Source organism: Phocoena phocoena, chromosome 19 (genome assembly GCF_963924675.1).
Source record: "Phocoena phocoena chromosome 19, mPhoPho1.1, whole genome shotgun sequence".
NCBI lineage: Eukaryota > Metazoa > Chordata > Mammalia > Artiodactyla > Phocoenidae > Phocoena > Phocoena phocoena.
The window spans coordinates 26,068,599-26,093,907 of NC_089237.1; the positions used below are offsets into that span (position 1 = coordinate 26,068,599).

General features: G+C 37.9%; 1 protein-coding gene across 1 annotated transcript; it reads left to right on the plus strand.

Annotated features, from left to right (window-relative positions):
• On the plus strand, positions 1–22,885 carry DDX52 (DExD-box helicase 52). Its single transcript, XM_065896933.1, has 15 exons — positions 1–98; positions 1,166–1,364; positions 5,779–5,906; positions 6,893–7,078; positions 8,929–9,072; positions 9,754–9,865; positions 10,687–10,759; positions 11,254–11,457; positions 13,663–13,753; positions 16,128–16,250; positions 16,384–16,534; positions 16,704–16,779; positions 18,927–18,998; positions 19,570–19,662; positions 22,324–22,885. Exons 1-15 carry the CDS (start codon positions 12–14, stop codon positions 22,379–22,381), a joined length of 1,797 nt encoding a protein of 598 aa, XP_065753005.1. The 5' UTR covers positions 1–11; the 3' UTR covers positions 22,382–22,885.
• Positions 22,886–25,309: the final 2,424 nt, after the last annotated feature.

The window sequence follows — 25,309 nt, forward strand, 5'->3', positions numbered from 1 at the left end:
TCTGGGAAAAGATGGATGCTCACGATTTGTTTCGCCGGCTCGGCGCGGGGGCCAAATTCGACGTGAGACGCTTCTCGGCGGACGCTGCCCGATTCAAGGTACTGTGTGCAAGGCGTCAGAAGCCTGAGTAACTGAGAAGGGGCAGGTGCCGGAGAAGGGACTGGCTGCTGAGGGAGCCGGCACTCGGAGACCCCGTGGCCTGGCTGTGGGGCATTTTCCCTCCCTTGGCGTTCAGCTCACTGCAGCCTTCTGAATGAACTCTTTTTCACATCATTCTGTAGACTTTGTTGGGTCTAGCAAGGAAACGTTTCCTCCCGGCCTCCTTTCTGAGTTTATTCAAAGCACAGTTAGAATCCTACTTTCAGAAGTTATCTTTTTTCCGAAACAGTTGGAAAAGAATTTGAAAAACCCCAAACGGAGAGAACAGATGATTTCACTGTAGTCTCTCCAGGTTTGTCTTGGCATAAGTATGCCTTTAGTGGGCATGTTTTTTTTTTTAATTCCCGCAACTCCATGGTGTGTGAAGTAACCAATGAGAAGAGCGATTTAGAAATGGGAGATCTTACATAGGGAATTAGTGAGTGATAAATCGGGAGTAGTTAGGGCCCAATTGTGGAAAATCTTGAATATCAAGATTTCTTGGTATTGGGATTAGGGACATTTGTGTGTGTGCGCAGCACGTGTGTTTCTTCTTTCTCTATCTGACGGCATAGCATAGTTAAGAGTTTGAACTCTGGAACCAGATTATTCAGGTAAAATCCTGGGTCTGCCAGTTACTAGTTTTGAGACCTTGGTCAAGTTACTTAACCTCTTAATGCCTCGATTTTCTCATCTGTAATGTTGCTATTTACCTCGTTAGGGTTGTTGAAGGAAGAAGGAATTTAATATATTTACTAAACATGCTTAGAAATCTGCCTGACAGCATGTGTTATGATTATAAGTGTTAGTTGCTATTATGACTATTATTATTACTTTTATAAGGTCAGAAAAGGTATCATCTTGGATTCCATTTGCCCAAACACACACTTGTCAGCTCAAACAAATATTTGGTGAAAGATAAAAAAGATGGGGAGTAACTGTACCCACACCCTTACTGCCAACACCGCTAGGGTGAAAACAGTGCCAGTCTGTCTATAGATTTCATTTGAAATTTTCTGGGTTTTAGATAGGAAAAAGGAAATATGACTTTGATTCTTCGGAGGTGCTACAGGGACTGGACTTTTTTGGAAACAAGAAGTCTGTCCCAGGTGAGAGTGAATCATCAAGAACTCATCAGGAGCTACAAGATGAAGAGAAAAATGAAGAGAGCCTAACTGAAAGGAAGAGGGAGCAGAACAAGAAAAAGAGGAAGAAGATGACTTCAGGTTAGTGCTTGATGTATTTTTTTTCTTTTTTTTTTTTTCAATTACAGAAATTATGCAAGCTTATGATTACACCTCAGACAGTATACAGCTATTTGTCAGTTGATGGCATTCAGGTTGTTTCCAGGTATTTGTGATTATGAATATTGCTACAATAATTTACCGGTACATATATCTTTTTGTACAGGTGCTGTGTTTCTGTAATTAGCATCCTAAATGTGAATTCACTAGGTGAAAGGATATGCACACTTCTTTCTTTGAACAGATACAAAATGACTTCCCACAGCCATGTCAATGCTGGATACCGTTGGTCTTAACATTTTAGCCAATCTCATGAGTGAAACTATTTTTTAATTTGTATTTTTTTTTAATTTATTTAATTTATTTATTTTTGGCTGCGCTGAATCTTTGTTGCTGAGCGCAGGCTTTCTCTAGTTGCGGCGAGCAGGGGCTACTCTTCGTTGCGGTGCGTAAGCTACTCATTGGGTAACTTCTCTTGTTGCAGAGCACGGGCTCTAGGCTTGCTGGCTTCAGTAGTTGTGGCTCGCAGGCTCAGTAGTTGTGGTGCATGGGCTTAGTTGCTCCACAGCATGTGGGATCTTCCCAGACTAGGGCTCAAACCCGTGTCCCCTGCATTGGCAGGCGGATTCTTAACCACTGTGCCACCAGGGAAGCCCCTGTATTTTCTTGATAACTGGTGAGGTTGAACATCTTTTCATAGGCTTTGTTGGATATTTACATTTCAAATTTTGTGACTTGTTTGTTTTTACACCTTGCCTGTTTTTCACAAGGTTTTTTTCTGTACTCAAAAATAGGAGTATTTACCTTTTTTCTTTGTCTGTTACATCTATTAAGCTTCCTAACCATTTTACCCTTTTTTTTTTTTGCGGTACGCAGGCCTCTCGCTGTTGTGGCCTCTCCCTTTGCGGAGCACAGGCTCCGGACGCGCAGGCTCAGTGGCCATGGCTCAGCGGCCATGGCTTACGGGCCCAGCCGCTCTGCGGCACATGGGATCTTCCCAGACCAGACTGGGGCATGAACCCGTGTCCCCTGCATCGGCAGGCAGACTCTCAACCACTGTGCCACCAGGGAAGCCCTCTTTTACCTTTTTAATAAACTAAATACTTACACATGGTTTTAAAAAGTTATACAATGGTGAAAAGTAAATTTTCTTTCCACTGTTTTGTCTCTAGTCCCCTATTTCTCCAGAGGCAACCACTGTTAATCAATTTCTTAGGTATTTTCCTAGAGATATTCTATTCACATGTATTTATACCTCGCTTACAAAACGTGAATGATAGTGTACTCTGTATGCTGTTCTGTTCTGAACCTTCCCTACCCCTACTCCTTTTATAGAAAACAATATATCTTGGAGATTGTTTGGAATGAGTAGGAAGTGCATTGCCTTGTTCATTTTAACATAGCATAGTATCCCATTGTCCATTCCATAAGTGATTTAACAAGTTCCTATGTGATGGACTTTTAGTTTGTTTCCTCACTTTTACTGTTACAGTGTTGCAGTAAATGTTTTACTTTGTGTGTATGTGTGGGTATATCTGTCTGATAAATTCTTAGAAGTGGAATTTCATAGTTAACAAGTCATGTTACTTTCCTGGTTACAAGGAAGTTTAATAAAGCCTTCCACCGAGATGAATTGAAAAAAGACCTGACACAAGCTTAGGTTGCCCTGTTTTCCAGGGTAGCCAGAAACACACAGATATGTCCTATAACCATTTAGCAACAAGTGTGGATAGACATATATATAGTTTTAATTGGAAAATTCAAGATCTTGTGGATAAATAATGATTCAGGTCTGTTAATGCCAACTGTCTCATAAAAGGGAGCAAAATTTTATTTTTTCAAAAAGTCTTTCCAAAAAAAGAAGTCATTCCAATTGGTGATGCCCACCAGCCATGTACGAGAGTTTCCTTTTTATATTAATTTGCCTCCTCGTGTACTGTTGCACCTTTTTACTGTTAATATTGTTCATCTGTCTCTTCTTAATGTGTTAGGCCTTATATATATTAAGGAAGTTAGCTCTATTCTAGCATACTATGTATACAGATATGTTTTCTAGTTTGTCCCTTGTCACTTATCGTCTTTATTTATTGCCATTTTATGTGTTAACTTTTCCTTTATGGTTTTTTGGGTTTGTTTTTACATTCTAAGCATTAAGCTTATTTTTCAAAAATTCTCCCATGTTTTCTTATTTGTAGTTTCATTTTGTTATATTGAAATCTTTGACCCTCTGGGATTTTAGTTGGTATAAGGAATGAATGAGGAACTAATTTTTTTCCAGATGTCTAGCTAATTGTCCTAATATATTGATATTACATCTTTTTCCTGTTGGATTTAAATACAACTTTTATTGTAACTTACTTCCCATATATATTTGGGTCTTTCGACTCTATTCTATTTCATTGATTTCTAATTCTGTATTCCTACACCAGTACCAGCTTGTGTTAATTAATGTGGCCTTACTTTATAAATTCCAGTAGAGTGGTATGGCATACTCTTTTTATTGATTGGGCAACTGGATATTTTCTCCCTAAAGTGATCTATAGAGTCAGTGCAAACCCAGTTAAAACTCTAGTAGGCTTTTCTGGTAGAAATTGAAAAGGATTTTTAAAAAAATAAACATTCAGTTACCATGTGACCCACCTATTCCACTCCTAGAATTTACCCAAGAGAAAGGAAAACGTGTGTCCTCACAAGGACTTGTACACAGGTGTTCATAGTGGCTTTATATGTAACAGCCAAACACTGGAAATGACCCAAATGTCCTTCAGCAAGCGGAGGATAGACAAATTGTATATCCATACAATGGAATACTACTTGTAAATAAAAAGTTAAAATTATTGATACATGCTCCGACATGGATGAATCTCAAAATAACTATCCTGAGTGAAAGAAACCAGACTAAATTTATTAAATACTATATGATTCCATTTATATAAAATTCCAGGAAAAAAAAAGCTAATTAATCAACAGTGATAGAAAACAGGGGACTTCCCTGGTAGTCCAGTGGTTAAGACTCTGCTCTTCCACTGCAGGGAGCACAGGGTCAATCCCTGGTCAGGGAACTAAGATTGCGCGTGCTGTGCGGCACAGCCAAAAAAGAAAAAAAAGGGAGGGAGGGAGGGAGGGAGGAGAAAGGGAGGGAGGGAGGGAGGGAGGGAGGGAGGGAGGAAGGAAGGAAGGAAGGAAGGAAGGGAGGAAGGGAGGAAGAGAGGAAGGGAGGAAGGATGAATACAGGTTGTTACCTAGGGATGGACTGATGCACTGTAAGGGGCCACAAGGAAATTTTGGGAAGTGATGGAAATAGTCTTAAATGTGGTGATGGTTTAACAGGTGCATACGTAATGTCAAAATGCCTCAAGTTGTATACTTTAAATATATGCAGTTTATTGTGTTGGTTGTACATCGGTGAAGTTGAAAAAATTTAAAAGAAATTCCAGAAGTAGTCTTTGCTCATTACTCTTCTTAGAATTTTTTAGGTATTTGTACATATTTATTTTCCCATATAAACTTTAAAGTCAGCTACTCCAGTTACCAAAACAATCCTATCATTACTTTTCATTGAGGTAGTGTTATTTACAGATTTAGTGAGAATTGCTCTCTTTATAATATTGAGTAGTCCTTAAGTATTGTGTTGTGTTTATTGCTATTATAAGTGAAATCTTTTCTTGCATCGTATTTATTTTCTAGCTGGTTGTGGATATAGAAAAGCTGGCTGCCTCATTGACATCTCTTACTGTTTAAATAGTTTTTGAATTAATCCCTCATTGTTTTCAAGTGTACATTTAGGTACATATTACAAAGCTGAAATAACTAAAAAGAATAAAAAGGAAAGAGTGAGCTTCAGAGCTCTGATTTTACCAACACACAACTTGCTTCTCCTTTCCCAATTTTTTTTTAATTAATTAATTTTTATTTTTGGCTGCCTTGGGTCTTTGTTGCTGCGTGCGGGCTTTTCTCTAGTTGCGGCAAGCAGGGGCTACTCTTCGTTGCAGTTCGTGGGCTTCTCATTGGGTGGCTCCTCTTGTTGCAGAGCACAGGCTCTAGGCGCGCGGGCTTCAGTAGTTGTGGCACTCAGGCTCAGTAGCTGTGGCTCACGGGCTCTAGAGCACAGGCTCAGTAGTTGTGGTGCATGGGCTTAGTTGCTCCGCGGCATGTGGGATCTTCCCAGACCAGGGCACGAACCCGTGTCCCCTGCATCGGCAGGCAGACTCTCAACCACTGTGCCACCAGGGAAGCCCTCCTTCCCCAATTTTTATACCTCCTATTACTTTCTTTCATCTAGTTGCAACCACTAGTACTTTTTCTTTTGTTTACTGTGAAGGTAAGGTATGGCCTGTTTGTGCCACCTAAGAATGTTGCACTGAAAATCTTTTAATTTTTTAAAAATATATTTTAGAAATTACCTCTCAAGAAGTTTCTACTATACAGTGGATATCATCTGTGGAAGCAAAGATTGAAGATAAAAAAGTTAAAAGAGAAAGTAAACTAACTTCAGGAAAGTTGGAGCAGCTCAGAAAAGAAAAGGTTAGAAAAATGGCTTCATCCAGTTGTTTTTCTGGCCTAATGACTTCTTCGCTATCCTTGAGTTATTCTGGTGGTAAAAGCAAGTATGGTTTTTTTTAGAAGATTACTTACATTAGATTAGATTTTACTTTAATGGAAACTTAAAGCAAAGTAGTGTTTGTGCTGTGGCTGAAAGTTTTAAAGTTTAAAATTCTTGAAAGTATCTTGAAATTTTGAAACTTAGGTCCAAATTGATGATGTGTTTAGAATTAAATTTTTAAAATTTCTTATTCCCTTTTGATAAACATGAAATTGGCCCCCTTTCTCCTTTATGTTAAGCTCACACTGGTTTAGAAGGATTTCCTCCAACAGGGATTTGAGAGTTAGAATTCTTAAGGAACCTATTTTATGACTTGGGACTAGGAGGAGTAGAATTCAGAAGAAACAACAAATATGCCGTTGTCGTGTTTGCTGCTCTCCTGCTGTATTGCAGATGGAGAGTATTGTTCAGCTCAGTTAGTAATCCCGAATCTAGAATTTGGCTGTCTGGATCAGAGAATGGGAAAACAAAAAAAAAATCAACATCACTTGATTCTGCTTTTGGCACTCAGTCTTAATAAGTAGAGTTTAGGGTAATCATTAAAAAGCATTGGCACTTGTCTGCTAAGTGCCATATAAAGACAATAGATTGATTCAGTGCCTGCCTTCTAGAAGTTTATATAAGATTGTGACTGTGACAGTAGCACGTTAATATGAATAACACATTATTCATGGCATTGACATTAATATGAGGAAAGTGTGGATAGGTAGGTTTCATTGTTATGAAGGTCTTTCTTCTGTGAAAGGGCACGAATTATACCTAATATCTGTATCTTGTAGGGATTGGAATTTAACCAGAAAGTTTCATATGTTACTAAAGCTTATCCCAGAAGCCGTTACTGTTGCTTTACAGCATCTGACACTGTATTTGACCACATTCATGGCGACTCCTTTATTTCACTTTTCAGATAAACTTCTTCCGGAATAAACATAAAATTCATGTCCAGGGAACTGATCTTCCTGACCCAATTGCTACATTTCAGCAACTTGACCAGGAATTTAAAATCAATTCTCGACTGCTTCAGAACATTCTAGATGCAGGCTTCCAGATACCTACGCCAATCCAAATGCAAGCCATTCCAGTTATGCTGCATGTGAGTATGAAGGCCTGTAAGTGAGTATGCGTGCATGTGTATGTGTGTGTGTGTGTTCATTCTCTTTCCTCTGTCTTTGAAATGTTCCTTTCTGCCTTATCTCCCCTTGTTGAAATCCTACCCTTGATTTCAAGGTCCGTCTCTAATACCTGTGCCTCCGTAAGATTTGTCTTGATCACTACTGCTAGATGTGATCTTTTTCCTTTACCAACACTGTTTCCCCTACCACCCAGTTCTCCACGTGTTTTCTTTTTCTTGCAACATTTGTCTTACACTTTACTATATATTTGCATTAATTATATTCATCTCTTCCATTTAACTAAGAGTGTTAATCTTCTGAGGATAGGGACTATGTTCTGTTTTTTCATCCATGATTTAGTTTGTAATATTCAAGAACTATTTCAGAAATACAGAATTCTTGTACATAACCTGACTTTGTTTTTATCCCAGTACTTTTTATTATTGAAGTCTATTTAAGTACCAAAAAAATGCATAGATTTTAAGTGCACAGTTCAGTGAGTTTCAACTGTGCATACCCTATGTAACCATCAACTCAGTGAAGATGTGTAACATTTCTGTCACTCCAGACAGTTCTCTCATACCCCTTCCATTCAGTCCTCACCTGACCCCCGCCCAGAGGTAAGCACTTTTCTGGTTTCTATTGCCATGTTTTAGTTATTCCTCTTATAGAATCATGTAAGTGGAATCATTCATTATTTACTCTTTTTGGTTTCTTTCACTCTAATACAGTTTTTGAGATTCCTCCATGTTGCATATATCAGTAGTTTGTTACTGAGTAGTATTCTGTTGTATGAATATACCATAATTTGTTTATGTGTTGTTGATAGAGGTATGAGTTAACTTAGACTTTTAGAAATTAAGTTTTTCTGAGGTTTTTTTTTTGTAGTGGTGAGAGCTGACTTTTTTCCCCAACATAACCAAGATGGCCTTCAGTTCTAGTAGCCAAAGGATATGAGTTCCCTCTCTCCTCATCCATACTAATCCTTTTCATTTTCTTTGGGAACTGAAATAAGAATATATTTGAATGATGTTGTTGACTGACATTATAGTAAATTTGCTTTTAGTTTTCATTTAAGGTTGTTTCTGTAGTGACCTTAACTTAAAGCTTTAAAAATCACAGTGACTTTTTGAAGATTGTCACCTATAAATGACTCTGTCACTCAGGTTTTCACCACTTTTTTTTTTTTTTTTTTTTTTTTTTGCGGTACGCGGGCCTCTCACTGTTGTGGCCTCTCCCGTTGTGGAGCACAGGCTCCGGACGCGCAGGCTCAGTGGCCATGGCTCACAGGCCCAGCCGCTCCGCGGCATGTAGGATCTTCCCGGACCGGGGCAGGAACCCAGGCACGAACCCATGTCCCCTGCATCCGCAGGCGGACTCTCAACCACTGCGCCACCAGGGAGGCCCTCACCACTTTTTATTTCTTACTTTTAGCCATTCTGTTATTTATTAAAACTTTCCTTAAGGATGGAGCAATGCAGATATCAGGTCAAAAAGTTGGTTTTGTAATTTTGCTTTGATAAAGAGGTTTAGGGGAAAGAAAAATTGAAATAATGGAAATGAGGTTGTGAGTCATCTTTGGGTTTTAGTTATCTACTTTCTTTACCCAGTTCAAATGAACTTTAGTAATAATGCTCAGAAACTCTATTGGGGCGGTTGTAGCAGGGGTGGGTAGAAAAGCAAATATGGGAGAAGTTAGAAGAGTGATGGGAATGTGAGTGTTTGGATTTATTATGTATAATTTTGTTATTTTTATGGCTGGTAGCATTATTTGACTGGGCTCTGAAAAATGTATGTACTCTTCCTTGTACTTAACATACTCTGTTTTTAGGGTCGAGAACTTCTGGCTTCTGCTCCTACTGGATCTGGAAAGACTTTGGCTTTTAGCATTCCTATTTTAATGCACCTGAAACAACCCACAAACAAAGGCTTCAGAGCCCTGATTATATCACCAACACGAGAACTTGCCAGCCAGGTATGACTGGTACTTTCTGAAGAGGTTGGGTTTGTGTTTGTCAGTCATCTTTCTTATTTGAGAGTAATAGAAAGGTCCAAAAGAGTAAGGCCCGTGTCTTTCTCATTGTCACATATTCTGTTCAAAGCACACTTCTCTGTGTCTTACTGCATGTGGGCCAGTCTTTTACGTCTTTTCAGTTTTATAAAATATGTTGTTCTTAACATTTATACTTTGGTATATGCTCTAAGATCCTTGAAGTTGGAAGGCTACTATCATATATAGTTCCCCTCTAAAACTTCTTTTCCTCACCTAGAGAAATGAAACCTCATCTCAGTTTTTGAGAAAGTAAAACTATACAATGATCCACTCTACCCTCCCAATGTGCTTAATATAAAATGCATGCCAAGTATGAAATAGTTTTGTAACAGTACTGTATTCTACAAACAATATGTAACAGAATGGAAGAGTTTTGGTTTTATCTCTTGGAACTAGTTTACTAGACCGGAAGAAACTACTGAATCTTACTTAGTATTGACGTTCCAAAATGCTGAGATTCCAGGTTAATCTACAGATTATTATGGGCTTAATTTCAGGTATTCATGAGTTGATACTAGATTTATTTTGTTAATAATGAAAAAGAGACTGTACATCTTATCCAAGTATTTTAGCAGCTAATGTTTTCATCATTTTCTGTTGTAGATTCACCGAGAGTTAGTAAAAATATCTGAGGGAACGGGATTCAGGATACACATGATCCACAAAGCAGCAGTTGCAGCCAAGAAATTTGGGCCTAAATCATCTAAGAAGTTTGGTAAGGGGGTTCGTGCTTGAGATGGAAGGGGTTTAGAAATTACAAGTATCCTAATTGCTACCTAGAAGTTCTTAAAGTGTAGTTGGTTTGAGTTTTAGAAAAGCTGAAAGAGATCTCCTCCTTACCCCCACCCAGTAGATATATAAATATATACCAGTGGTTCTCAACCAGAGGTGATTCTGCCCTTCACCCCCACCTCACCCTCTATCCCAGGGATACTTGGCAATTTCTGGAGACATTTTAAGTCATCACAACTGGGGAGAGGTGCTACTAGTATAGGGACAGAAGCCAGGGATGCTGTTAAACATCCTACAACACACAGGTCAGCCTCCTACAACAAGGAGTTGTCTGAACCAAAATGCCAGTAGTGCTGAGGCTGAGAATCCCTGCTTATTCTATTGATTGTTAATCTGCCATGGAAATATTCTGCAGATAAGATTGATTTACATCCCTACTCTTAGATCAGCCAGAGAATCTGTTTTACTTGTCTTTTATCTTGAGCTTCTGAGTAAAGTTGCATTTCAGGAAAGTACTTTCCTGAAAAACAAACAAATGTTTGTTAAGCAAATGGGTGGATTATAGTATTCTTGCCTCTTAGAAGCTGAGAAAGCAGATCAGATAAAAGGAGAGTAAGGATATAGTAGTTTGTGCTATGATGGATTAAAAAAATATGTATGTTAGCTTATTGTGCTGTTGGTGTAGTGCATATAACCGCTTCTCCCCACCTGAGGTTATTAACGGAAATTCAGGAGACTTAATCCCCTAATTCAAGAGGGATGAATGTTGTTTTTGCAATTTGTACCATTTATTTTTCCTTACAGATATTCTTGTGACTACTCCAAATCGACTAATCTATTTATTAAAGCAAGATCCTCCGGGAATAGACTTAACAAGGTACATTACTTTAATAATGTCTTTTATGTGTGTTTTTCATTAAATTGATTATATTTTGTCCTCAATTACTTGTATTATTGCTCTTTGGAGCTTGCTATGTTGATGCTGAGAAAAATGGTTTTCATTAAACTCATAGAAAAGTAACTATCCTGGTCTGGAAGAAAGTTAACAGATTCCGATAAGCAGTTAGTACAGAATTCCCCTAGAAATTTTCACATCTTTCAGCAATGGTGATGGCGTTCATAAGGTTTATCTGAGCTTCTGTCATTGCCAATGGAACCTCATATCTTTGGAGCTAATGGAATAGGTACATTAATTTATATTTATCTTGTTTTTACCTTTTTCTTGCTTATTTTTCTTATACCTTTTTCTGGTATGATATGTAGATCTGAGAAGCATCATTGTGGTTGGACTTCTTCATGTGTTCCCACAGGTAGTGAAGCATCTTGGATCTTTCAGTTCAATACCCACAAGTTTTTTTTGTTATTTCTTAGTGTTGAATGGCTGGTAGTAGATGAATCAGATAAACTGTTTGAAGATGGCAAAACTGGGTTCAGAGACCAGCTGGCTTCCATTTTCTTGGCCTGCACATCCCACAAGGTCAAAAGAGCTATGTTCAGTGCAACTTTTGCCTATGATGTTGAGCAGTGGTGCAGACTCAACTTGGATAATGTCATTACTGTTTCCATTGGAGCAAGGTAATTGTTCTTCCACACTATCCCACTCATTTTTTAAAAAAACACAAGTCATTATTTTAGACTAAAAGAGATAGGTTGTGTGGCCTAAGATTGATAAAAAGAGTTTGACTGAAAGAAATATATTCTTTAAAGTCAAGATTGATTAAGTATTTTCTATTTTAGAATAATCCAAAGGGAGATTCTCATATTGTCATATTAATATTCCTATCCTCATGTGTTTAGTTGGTTTTTCCAATCCACAAAGTATGACATGAGCTCTGTGGCCATCCAAAGGATTTAATCTCGTTGATGGCTTAACAAAGTAGGGCCACAGAGAAGGAAGCTGATGTTACTGAGCCACTTGATTTATAATTGCTTTTTAAAAATATTTTGGGGAGCATTTATGCTAAATGATAGAGAAAAAGTCTTATGAAATTATGATATTGCCACTTGATATACTATAATGCAATGCATGAAATGGTCAGAGTGAAGATTGTAGCTATATGAAAAGGTGCCTGTAGTACCATGTTAAGTAAAACAGAAGCCAAATGAAACAGTAAAGAATATCCTGTCTACTTTCAACATAAAACTCCTGTGTATAAAAAGAAAAATAGAACAGATTAACCATAAACGTAATTATAAAGGCAGATAACAGAATGGAAAAAGTATTTATACATGGTATAGAGTGTTAATAAAGCCTAAAGATACCTCACCCCAACTGTTTGTCAATAAATAAACCTTTGCTAACCATTAAGAAAAAAATTTAGGCATATGTAACAACCCCCTTTAAAATGTTCTCATTTTACCCAATAATTTTACTTTTAGAAGGATTCTGTAAGTAATTAGACACATGAAAATTTATGACTAGAACACAGCAAAATGTCAAAGTTTATTCTAAAATGGTAGAATTGTGGGTAATTTATTTTATTGTTTATGTCTTTATTTTTTAAAATTTTCTTGAGATAACATTTTTATAATCATAACAAAACATTCAAAGACCTAAATAGACATTTCTCCAAAGACATCCAGATGGCCAGTAGGCACATGAAAAGATGCTCAACGTCACTAATTATTAGAGAAATGCAAATCAAAAGTACAATGAGGTATCACCTCACACCAGTCAGAATGGCCATCATCAAAAAGTCTACAAAGAATAAATGCTAGAGAAACTAACACAACATTGTAAATCAACTATACTCCAATAAAAATTAAAAAAAGAAAAAAGAATAAATGCTAGAGAGGGTGTGGAGAAAGGGAACCCTCTTACATTGTTGGTGGGAATGTAAATTGGTGCAGCCACTATGGAAAATAGTATGGAGGTTCCTTAAAAAACTAAAAATAGAGTTACCATATGATCCAGCAATCTCAACTCCTGGGCATATATCCTGAGAAAACTATAATTCGAAAAGATACATGCACCCCAGTGTTCACAGCAGCACTATTTACAATAGCCAAGACATGGAAGCAACCTAAATGTCCATTGAGAGATGATGGGTAAAGAAGATGTGGTGTACACACACACACACACACACTTAAACACACACACACAGAGGAATATTATTCAGTCATAAAAAAGAATGAAATAATGCCATACAGCAACATGGATGGGCCCAGAGATTATCACACTAAGTGAAGTAAGTCAGACAGAGAAAGACAAATATCGTATGATATCACTTATATGTGGAATCTAAAAAATGATACAAATGAACTTATTTACAATGCAGAAACAGGCTTACAGACATAGAAAACAAAGTTACAATTACCAAAGGGGAAAGGCAGAGGTGGGGATAAATTAGGAGTTTGGGATTAGCAGATACAAGCTACTGTATATAAAATAGATAAACAACAAGGTCCTACTGTATAGCACATGGAACTATATTCAGTATCTTGTAATAAACTATAATGGAAAAGAATCTGAAAAATAATATATATATACAAGCACACACATATATACACACATAACTGGATCACTTTGCTGTGCTCCTGAAACTAATATAACATTGTAAATCAACTATACTTGGATTAAAAATGTTTTAAAAGAACGAATAAAACATTTAAAAATAACAACTTTGTCTTTAAGTTAAAATATAAATAATTCAGTACTTATATTGACAGTGGAAAAGGTCATTCTGTTGGAGTTGTGTGTAAATGTTTTCATTTATTTAGAATTCAAGGGGGGAAACAAAAAATGGCTCTTGCAAACTACAAGGGATGTTTTCTTCTTAGGAATTCTGCAGTAGAGACCGTAGAACAAGAGCTTCTCTTCGTTGGGTCTGAGACTGGAAAACTTCTGGCCATGAGAGAACTTGTTAAAAAGGTATATTTGGACTACATTCTTGAGTTTTGTTAATGTTCACCAAGCCTTGTATTACTAGGTGTAATATTACTAGCAATTACTTGTATTACTAGCCTTGGAAGACGTATTTATTAGGAGCGCTTAACTTCCTGGCAGACCCTTGACTGGGGCTCTGCTGGGTCTCCCGCCTCCTGCTGGCAGTTTTTGGGGTCTCTCTGTCCCAGCTTCTCCCTGCCCACACTCTAACTCCCATCCAGAACTGGCTGCAGGGCCCCCAGCTCTCCTCCCTGTCCCCAGGTAGGGTGATCAGTGCTGTGGCCTGGGTCTCTGAGCTGTGTGCTATTGAGGGGGTCCTGCCGCAGGATTCCTGGGTGGGCCCCCCTCCGTGCCCTGGCTGTTTCCATATTTAAGATGAAATAAAAGGTTTTAGAAACTTAAAAAAAAAAAAAAAAAAGGAGGTTGAGTGCTATTCCTGCGTCATATTTAGTAATCCAGTGGTAAATTGGTAAGAAGCACATTGGAGCAACTCTTGTCTCGAAGAGGAGACGCTCTCCTCTCAGAATATATTAAGATTTCTGTTCCCAGCTCGGGGTAGGCCAGGGAAAGACCTACCTGCTGCCCTGAATGCCTCCTTTTTCCACACCAGCACACTGCGGGTTCTGTTCAGACCACCACAGTAAAGCCAATGTCACAATAAAGTGAGTCACAGGAATTTTCTGGTTTCCCAGTGTATATAGAAAAGTTATGTTTATACTATATTGTAGTCTATTAAGTGTGCAATAGCATTATGTCTAAAAAACAATGTACATACCTTAACTTAAAAATACTTTATTGCTGAAAATGCTAACCATCACCTGAGCCTTCAGAGTCATAGCAGTAACATTAAAGATCACTCACTGATCATAGATCACAACAGCAAATATAATAATAATGAAGAAGTTTGAAATATTGCGAGAATTACCAAAATGTGATACAGAGACGTGAAGTGAGCAAATGCTGTTGGAAAAATATGGTGCTGATAGACTTGCTTGAACATTGAGTCGCCACAAACCTTCAATTCGTAAAAAACACAATATCTGCAAAGTGCAATTAAACAAAGTATGCCTGTATATATCTGCCCCTGAATCTCCCCCAATCACTCTCCTGGTTTCTTAGAGAACTGGGGCATTAATGAATAGGACACTAGAGTGGGGTTTTTTGTTTTATTAATGAGTTAATAGAAATATAGTACTTACAGTAGTGCTTGGCACATAATAAATGCTATTATGTGCATGTTTTACTAATGTTCTTAAGGATATCATTTGGCAGTAGGAAATTTAAGGTTTTCACAGATACTCAAATGGAATTATACACCAGAGATTTTTAGCCATGTATAAACTTCAGGAGTTCTGTGAACCTTCTGAAATTATATGTAACATTTTGTGTGAATGTGTGGTTGCCTGTTAGAAAGCTTCATAGCTTTCTTTCATTAGATTCTGAAAGGGTGCGTGGACCAAAATAATAAGGTTAAGCCCTAATGCTGACAGTCAAAAATATAGAAAGCTGGTTTGAGAGAGAGGTGGGGTTTGATGATATTAATGTAAAAAATAAAAATCATTTGCTTAGGGCTGCTGGTTGATAACTGAGATTTTATGGAACTTGATAAGATAAAGATTATATTGAGAGAACTGAGAACCAAGGACTAAGCTTTGGGGAATACCCACAGTTAGGATAAATAACAGATTAAAATGACAGTTATTGGGGTTTCCCTGGTGGTACAGTGGTTGAGAATCCGCCTGCCAGTGCAGGGGACACGGGTTCGAGCCCTGGTCCAGGAAGATCCCACATGCCGTGGAGCAATTAAGCCTGTGCACCACAACTACTGAGCCTGCGCTCTAGAGCCCGCGAGCCACAACTGCTGAAGCCCATGCACCTGTAGCCCGTGCTCTGCAACAGGAGAAGCCACCACAATGAGAAGACCACACACCACAATGAAGAGTAGCCCCCGCTCACCGCAACTAGAGAAAACCCACACGCAACAACGAAGACCCAACGCAGCCAAAAATAAATGAAATAAATAAATTTATTTTTTAAAAAATGACAGCTATTACATTTTAAGAAGAAACAAAAATGTTCTGAAGCACAGAAGCAATCAGATGATTATTTCAGAGAGTGGGCATCCATTGCTGTAGAAAGATGAAGGGGAATTAATAAGACAAGATTATTGGAATTAGATGGAGAGTCTGTACTCCACAACAAGAGAAAACCACATTGTAGAGAATGGATGGTGAGGAAGACAGGCAGACTTGGACCTCTGGTCTAAGAAATTTGTCAATTTCTAAATTAAAATGAACTAAAATCGTATGAAATACTGCAGTTATATTCTTGATTATGGATTATGTATGCTTTCTTTTAGGGTTTCAATCCACCTGTTCTTGTTTTTGTTCAGTCCATTGAAAGGGCTAAAGAACTTTTTCATGAGCTCATATATGAAGGTATTAATGTGGATGTTATTCATGCAGACAGAACTCAGCAACAGGTAAAGTCAAATGCATACTTTCAAAGCAATAAAGAACAACTAAATTTTTTTTAATTGGCATTAAATTTATGAAGTACTTGTTTTCCATTCCTAGAGTGGTACTAAAACATTTAATATATGTTCTGTTAACCAGAGAGATAACACAGTCCATAGCTTCAGAGCAGGAAAAATCTGGGTTCTTATTTGTACAGCCTTGCTAGCCAGAGGGATCGATTTTAAAGGTGTGAACTTGGTCATCAACTATGACTTTCCAACCAGCTCAGTGGAATATATCCACAGGATAGGTGAGTCGTGTGCCCCACCCCTCTACTCACCTCTCTTAGCACCACTACCAGTCCCTTCAGCATGCTCAAGTTTTTAGTGCTGTGAAAATCCAGTGACTTGTATATGTGATTCTTGAAGGTCCTATTCTGCCCAAAAGTAGGTTTTTTTTAATGGTCTGGTTTCTCTTAGGTCGAACTGGAAGAGCCGGGCATAAAGGAAAAGCTGTTACATTTTTCACTGAAGATGATAAACCATTATTAAGAAGGTAAATTAGGAGAAAAAATTTAGCATTAAGTTGGCAAAATTGATTCATTATTCTCATACACAGTTAACGGATAATTACAAAATGGCTGTGTCCCAAATTCTGTTATGGTATTAGTCAAACAAACCTTAGCCATGAAAAAAAGAAAAATGATCAAAGGGCCTCGTTTTTGCCCTTCCATTGTTAGATTTTGGAAATATTCACAATGGAATATTCATTAAGTTTCAGACCCACGGGCTTTCTTGGTGGCACAGTGGTTAAGAATCTACCTACCAATGCAGGGGACACGGGGTCGAGCCCTGGTCCAGGAAGATGCCACGGAGCAACTAAGCCTGTGGGCCACAACTACTGAGCCTTCGAGCCACAACTACTGAGCCCATGTGCCAGAACTACTGAAGCCTGTGCACCTAGAGCTTGTACTCCACAAGAGAAGCCACCTTAATGAGAGGCCTGTGCACAACGAAGAGTAGCCCGCACTCGTTGCAGCTAAAAAGAGCCTGCGCCCAGTAACAAAGACCCAATGCAGGCAAAAATTAATTAATTAAAAAAAAAAAGTTTCAGACTCACAGAATTCTCCCAATAGCCTTCACTTGATATTACTCAAAATGTAATACTAAGGTTTTGGATTAATTAATAGTTTAAAGTTAACCCCTGAGTCTCTTATAGCCCCGTCAAGATGATCTGTTAGCATGGGTGTATTCTTCCCATTACTCTTAGGAGCAGCTGGAGTTTTATGTTTAGTTCCAGGATCACCTGTCATAGAGGAAAAACTTTTTTAGTAACACACTCTAATATTCAGTTGTAGCCCCTTGAAGCCTGGGTAACCTATGATAGATACACTTTTAGAATCTTATCTTAATTTAGCCCATTGTCATAGATTTTAATATAGAAGCTGAGTTTCCTACATTTGAGCTGCCTACAGAAATTTTAGGCTGATGATAATTAGCAACAGTTCGTATTTCTAACAAATGAAGTTGAGTTGTGGATGTAGGCAGTTTGTACTTTATTCTGTTTATCACTTTTGGCGAAGATTTTGCTTCGTGCCTTCTGAGCCTTGGCTCTGTCAGCCTTGATTTTGCTGTGATCAGACTTTCACATGTGTGTAGGGGAGTACATTCCAACAGCCTAGATTCACCTGAGTTCTCAGCGACTCCAAGCATGTGCATCTGATGACCCCCATATCAGTGCAACTGTGTACCTCAGTTTTCCATCTGGGAAATGGGGATAATGATAGTATTTACTACAAAGGGTTGTAAGGATTGAATAAGTTACTACAGTAAGTCCCCTACATACAAACAAGTTCCGTTCCGAGAGTGTGTTCGTTAAGTCCATTTTGTTCATAAGTCCAACAAAGTTAGCCTAGGTACCCAGCTAACACAGCCGGCTATATAGTATGTACTGTATTAGGTTTATGATAGTTTTCACACAAATAACACATAATAAACAAACCCCCAATAAAACACTTTTAATCTTACAGTGCAAGTACCTTGAGAAGTACAGTAGTGCAGCACAACAGCTGGTGCCTCTTAGCAGTACCAGCTACGCCACCGCTGCTTTTACGCTTGCTTCCGGACACCCTGGGCTTGAAACAAAGATACTGTGCTACTGTACTCTATACAGTACTGTACAGTAAAGTACACAAAAGCACAACCTCTTGTAGAGGATGTATGCCTATGACAATGTACGTCAGACATGTGAACTAATTTACCTGATTGGGCATGCGAACGCATGTTTACATCTTTGAAAGTTCAAAACTTGAAGGTTCATGTGTAGGGGGCTTACTGTATACATGAGAAGCTTGAGACCATGTCAAGCTTTATCATTTAATAAATTTAAGTATGACTCTGACTTCAGTCAGTGTCTCATCCAATACTGGGCTTAGTAGCTTTTTAGGGCTTGTTAAATATTGAGTAGAAACAGCTGCTATCTAAAATTTTCATCAAGACATTGATTTCAGTCCAGCAGACCGTTCTCTCAGTAATCCAATATGACTGCATCTGGTAATAATTGGTAATAATTTATCAGAACACTTTACTGGATTACTTTTTTGTTTGTGTAGTTTTAGTTCCTCTTGTATTGTGCAGAGGGTTTATGTACATAAACATCAGTTTGACAAGATACAAATTTATGTTTATGGGTACCTTTTTCAGTGTTGCCAATGTTATCCAGCAGGCCGGATGTCCTGTCCCAGAATACATAAAAGGTTTCCAAAAACTACTAAGGTACAATCTTGAATTTACCTGGAGCTTCTCTCTCTCTCTCTTTACATATATATTCTTGATTTCACACTCTTATACATTATAGTTCTAATACTACTACTATTTTTAGAACATTTTAAGATTAAAAATTTTCCTTTTAAATATTTGTGAATACTGTCTGTTCTTTCCCTGCCAGTTTTTCATCCTTGAAATTTTAAGTATTCAGATTTTTAAAGTAGTATTCAACATGAGTGAAATATGCTGAGATTTTGTTCTAATTCATAAAACTGATAAAAAGCAGTTAATTGGCCAAAATCAAACTCTGGTGTTTGTTAACACAAGATATAAGAGTGACACACGACATATTTTAATCATAATCAGTGCCTTTTAAAAAATTGGTTGAATTTATCATCCCTTTGGGTTACCTCTCTAGATGATGTTAGGTAACCTAGTATATTAAAGTGGATACAGTGGTGTCCCTGTAAACCTGTAAGTGGATGAAGGAAACGAATTTTGTGAACCAAAGAACCAAAACTAGTTTTAGCTCTTTTAAATTAAGTTGCACTTAATTCAGTTCTTTCTTTGTAACTTTCAGTAAACAAAAGAAAAAGATGATTAAGAAGCCTTTGGAAAGAGAGAGCATTAGTACAACTCCAAAATATTTCTTAGAAAAAGCTAAGGATAAACGGTAAGTATATGGTAAAAGTTACTGTTTGATTCTGGCATATTCTTATAACGTAAGCATTATTTTTCCTTAGGATAGATTTTTAGAAGTAGAATTTGATAGGTCTACAGTCCATTATAGAATGTAATAAAAGTAATATATCTTAGGTTGCCTGTGATTTGGAAACTTGGATAATTCAATCTTGGAATTTTTCTTTATCTGTATATTAATGATCTGTATTTCTCCATCTTTGAAAATATGATTTCAATTCACTATGAATTAGAATCGCACTGTCCACCATCTCCACACAGCCTGTATCTGGGCACACTACTGAGGCCAGTAGTTAGGACTGCTGACTCACGTTGATGGAGTCTTCCTACAAGCTCCATATTCTGGGCAGGATTTCGGGCTTATGCTGAAGCACACTGTAACACCTCTGAACAGTATGACTTGAGTAAATTTGTAGTCATTTAGCTGAGTTTTTGAGGATTTTAAAGTATAGGTGTTTTTTTTTTTAGCATACACACAAAAAAGGACATACACAAAAAAGGACTACCTTTTTTGCCTATTACTGCCAGGAAACGACATGATTTCATAGGGGTGGGCTAAAATATTCTGCACCATACTATTCTTTCCACTATTTAAGGAAAAATGACACTCTTCAAATTCTATCAGTACCAATTAATATAGAACATATATAAAATGTAGGCATTTACCAAGTTCTACTGTTCACCTTCAGTCTTACTACATATATAATATGTAGTAAGGTGTATGAATGGATGTAAAATGAGACGACCCCTTTCCTGAAGTTAGGGAAAGGAGATTAATATACATGAAAAAAGTTAGATAATAATTTTAAAATAAAACAGAAGTTTAGAGAAGGGAAAAAATCATTATGGATTGGTGTAGTTACAGAAAGTTTCAATGAAGTAGAATTATGTTCAAGGATGGGTAAAATTTAGGCATGTAGAAGGAGCAAGGTGAACCCAGGTGAGAAAACCTGCACTTTCCTTCTAAGTGAAAGAGTCTGCCTGACATTTTGTATTAGTTGTGGGAAATAATGTTCAGCCCCAGTACATAGACTGTACAGAGTGTCCCAAAGGGTTTGGTGGTTTTAAGCTTTAATAACTTGGGAAAAATAAATGTTACAACCTTATAAAACTACATCATTTGAAAGATTATTTTAATTTAACTGGTACTTATTCAGTTTTGTGCGTTCTTAATACATTTTTATTTTTATTCTTTGTGGCAACAGTTCCTGGGTGACAGACCAGTGGATTGGTAGAGAAGGTTGCCCTGCTTGGTCACCTTATCTGTCTCATTAGACTTTTTCTTGTGGTGGGCTGCTGCAGAATTGTTGCATACACATCAGAACCTCATTCTTTGGGTGATCTCAAAGCTAGGATTGGAAATGCAGTCCTTTCAGGCACTGAGCTGCAGCTGATAAAAGTTTTTACAAAGGTCGAAAATTGACTAGAGCATAAGGTCATGGCTGTGCTGAACTGTAAAAATAAAGTCAATATTTTAAGTAATGACACTTTAATTGCTGATTTTTGTAAGTTTGTAGCTTTTAATGATCTGAGGTTATTAAAACTTAAAAGCTGTGCTAAGACTTTGAGGACACCTGGTATAAACCTTGTCACTAGCCCCCTGCTTAAGATGCTTTGGTTCTCTATTTTCTTCACATTTAAAGGCCATACTTCTTAACATAGCATACAAACAAGATCTGACCTGAATCTAGCTTACCTTTCCACTGTAGATGTTGCTTTAATGATCCTACCCACACCTGTGGCCTCAGCTCTATGCTGATAAATCTTAAGTCCATATCTTCAAGCCCAGCTTCCCAACTGAGCTATAAACCTGAAGCCTGTTGCTTAGTGGGTGTCACTTCAGGCGCTGCAAACTCAAACTGGTATAGTAGGGCGTAGGGGAGATTGGATTTGGAGCCAGAATAACTGGCTCTAATAACACCTTTTCCTGTGTGACTTTGGACAAGTCACTTCACTTCTCTAAGCCTCTTTCCCCCTATATATAATGGAAATAGTTATATAAATAATACTAACTCTGCCACTCAGAGTTGGTGGAGGATTAAATGAACTGATATACATCTAAGAACTTTGCATTACTATACTGTAGTATGTGAATATTGATTACTTTCTCAAAACTTTTTTTCCTTTTCCTGTGTTAACAGTTAGTTGATGGCATTCACCATTCACCAAACTCTAAAATCAGACTGTCATGTCTAAAATTTTTACCAGTGTCATGTCTAATATTTATTACCAGTGTGTGATGATCAGCAAGTTACTTAACCACTCTACCTCATTTTCCACATCTGTAAAATGAGGATAATAATAGAATCTTCTTCGTAAGTTAGGAAGACTATCTGAGTTGATACATATAAACGACTTATAAACAGTATCTGGCATTTAATCAACGTGAACTCTTCTTATTAATTCAGGATCAGAATCTGTCTTTTATACCATGTTGTAGTGTAGTTTACTGTGGTGTTTCTGTCTCACTTACCTGGATGTGGTTTTCTAAAGGGCAAAGACACATCTTTGTGTTCCTAGTGCCTCGTATACTTGATTATACAGGAGGTTTCAGTAAATGTTTATTAAACTGGTAGAGTTTTGGAAAGTACATATATCTAAAATTTCTAATTCAACTTTCCTTTCATTGTCACAGGAAAAAGGTCACTGGTCAGAACAGCAAGAAGAAAGTAACTCCTGAGGACAAAAGTTAAAAACAGACTTCTAAAAAGACAATATCACAAATGTGATTTTATGATTCCAGCATGAATGTTGTTTTCATGGAATATATTGTCTTATAATCACCTGTACCAAACATTTGAAATCAACTACAAGAACATGGGACTAGTGAAAAATGATCCTAAACTATCAGTGCATCATGTCAAGTTTCAATTCATAGGTGATTTTTTAAATGATTATATAATGGAAAAAACATTCATTGACATTCATGTGGTTTGAATCCAGAGCGATGCTTCTTACAGAAGAACAAAAGTTTATGCTAAAAATAACAACACCCAAATGTGGTGAACTGGATTTTTCCCTTCAAGTGTGAAAGAGCGTGTCATGTATGCTGTGGAGAGGCATTTGGAACCACATTGCGAAGTAAAGTCTTGAGGTTGAATGCCCCTTCCCACCCACTTTTTTTCTTTTTTTTTTTTTTTGGATGGACAAGAAGCAGCACGGGCTGTCTACCAAGAATAAACCTACTGCTCTCTTTATTTCACTGTTTCTTAATTTGTTTATGGCCTTTTGTGATATGAGCCACAATAAGATGCCTTTTATATGGCTGGTTATTCAAGTTCACTAGAATTTTAAATTCTTTGATCTATATATAAATATCTTTTACCTCATCCCTATCGTAGCTCAGACCTTACCTTCATAATGTTGCAGCTATAAGATTATGGTCAGCTTCTCCTTTCTTACTTCATTTTCCATCATTTAACCATGTTCTTTCCTGTCTCTTTCCATTTGAGATGACTTTGCTCGAAAAGTGATAAACATTTTATCCTGATAAGGAAGAATGTTCCTGTTACTTGATCCACCTCTGGCTCCGTTCTCTTACAGCTTATCTTTCCTAAGGCTTTATGGCCCTTCATCCAGATAGTATGCAGGTCTCTGCCGAAGGTAAAGGATTATGATTGTACAGTGATAGAGACTATTCACTCTTAGCAGATTTTCCTCAGTTGCTAGTTTTGTACAGTGGAATGAAAAATCGACTTCATACATGTAAGGTACTTGCAATGGTGCCTGACATGAATGTTAGTTATCAGTGCTGTAATACTATAATATAGATAACCTTTTCTCAGTAACATTTGAATTAAACTTATTTATTTCCTGTATTCTCAGTCTTTTATTCTAGAGTCAGGATGGGTTGACTGCAACTTAATTATTTTAGATGAGACAAAAATTGTTCATCTTCAGAATGTATGTAAATGGAGACCTATTGCTACAAGGTGCAAGAAATACTTAGAAGCCTGTAATTTTTTTGTTCTTGCAAACAGAACCTTGACTCAAAATATATTCTGGAAGTAGGTGTACTGGTGCCACCCATTTGCCAGTTGTTTTAAGTTCTTAATTTCTCAGAGGTTCAGTTTGTTTGTGAAATTGAGGGTAATACCGACTATGTCTCAAGATTATAAATACCTAGCACTGTGCCTGACACGTCATAACTTCACAAAATATATTCCTTAACAAACATTATATATTTGGTTAGGAATACAAGTCTTGGTAACACAGTCCCTGCCCTTACAGTGTAGTGGGCATAAAGTAAAGGAACAAATAGTGTGGTAGATGCTGTGTTAGACATAAGGCCACAATGCTGAGTCATCACAGGACAGCATCTAACCTGGACTGGAAATATCGTGGAACGCTGACATCCTGAGTCATGTGGTCTATGATCTTTGAAATACTCCCTTCATTTGACTTTTTTTTTTTTTTAGTATTTTCTCCTGTGTGATCACCCATCCTTAAAAGTGGCTACATAAGCCTGTATCATCTTGATTTGTCGATGGATTAATACTGAATTTAGTTATGTATCAGTTTATGTCGATTGGAACATCTGCTACACAGTTCCATCTAAAGAAGGGGAGGAATGAAGTTAGTGGACAATTATGGGGGAAAAAGCATAATTAAATAGCTGGCTCTAGCTGAAATGAGCAAGGACTTTGAAGTCAAACTCCTTGGATTTTGACCCTGGTCCTGCTGTTTTGCAGCTGTTTGATGCGGGTAAATTACTACTCCTCCCAACCTTGATTTTCTTATCTGTGAAATGCCAATACTAGCTCTTAGGGACACTGAGGATTTGAAAAAATACAGTAAAGTTCCTGACCAGTGATTGTGCCCAATAGACGATAACTATTATTACAAGTTGTTTCCCAGTAAAAGCCCTGAGGCAAGAGTAAAAGATAAAGCTAATTATAATCCGTTACTTGCTAGTAAGCAAACTCCACTTGAGGGCTTGAAAAAGTTTACATTCAACTTTAATATTTACCTACAGTAGTTTGATTAGGAAAAAAAAAAACCACAGTAAAAATATGCCCAGGTAGGGTCGGAGCAATGAACTTTTCCAAGCACCACCGTTTTGGCCCTGATTTTAAGTATAGGGAAAACGGGGATTACCAGGTGGCTAAACACCTTCGGCTTTTAGAGTGGGTACCAAAAGGAAGCTGCCGAGTTCCTGGGAGAAAGTAGAGCTCATCACTAATCGGCGCTGTGATGCTATCAAAGGGGCATTCAAGATCCATCTATTCTTTGTGTAAAGAGTAACAATAAAAGAACACCCATGTACCCCCCATCCAGGTAGAAAAACAGGACTCAGTGTACTGTTTCCACTAAGCAAGACGATGGTTTTTCAAACGGAGGAACGAAGACGCCTTGCCGCTCGGCGGCCAGCTGGGTTCTCCACAGAGCCTTGCCTGACAATGAACCTGGAGCCGGCACCAGACCATCCCACCAGCCCCAGCCCCTGAACTAGAACTGCACCTGGCAGGCCCTCAGCTGTGGCCGGGTCACGTGACGAGGAAGCGCAACTCCTCCCCCGGACGCGAAGGGTCACGTGGGCGCGCGGCCCCGCCCCGTCGCCCAGGCCGCGGCGAGGTGGGGTCCTGCTTTTGCCCCGGAAGTGGCTGTCGGGAGCTGACAGC

What these genes read in the sequence shown, in the direction of transcription:
- DDX52 (XM_065896933.1), top strand. Translation starts at nt 12, where the DNA reads ATGGATGCTCACGATTTGTTTCGCCGGCTCGGCGCGGGGGCCAAATTC. An exon ending in CCATTCCAGTTATGCTGCAT is followed by an intron (nt 7,079 to 8,928) that starts GTGAGTATGAAG and finishes CTCTGTTTTTAG; the next exon opens with GGTCGAGAACTTCTGGCTTC. An exon ending in GGAATATATCCACAGGATAG is followed by an intron (nt 16,535 to 16,703) that starts GTGAGTCGTGTG and finishes GGTTTCTCTTAG; the next exon opens with GTCGAACTGGAAGAGCCGGG.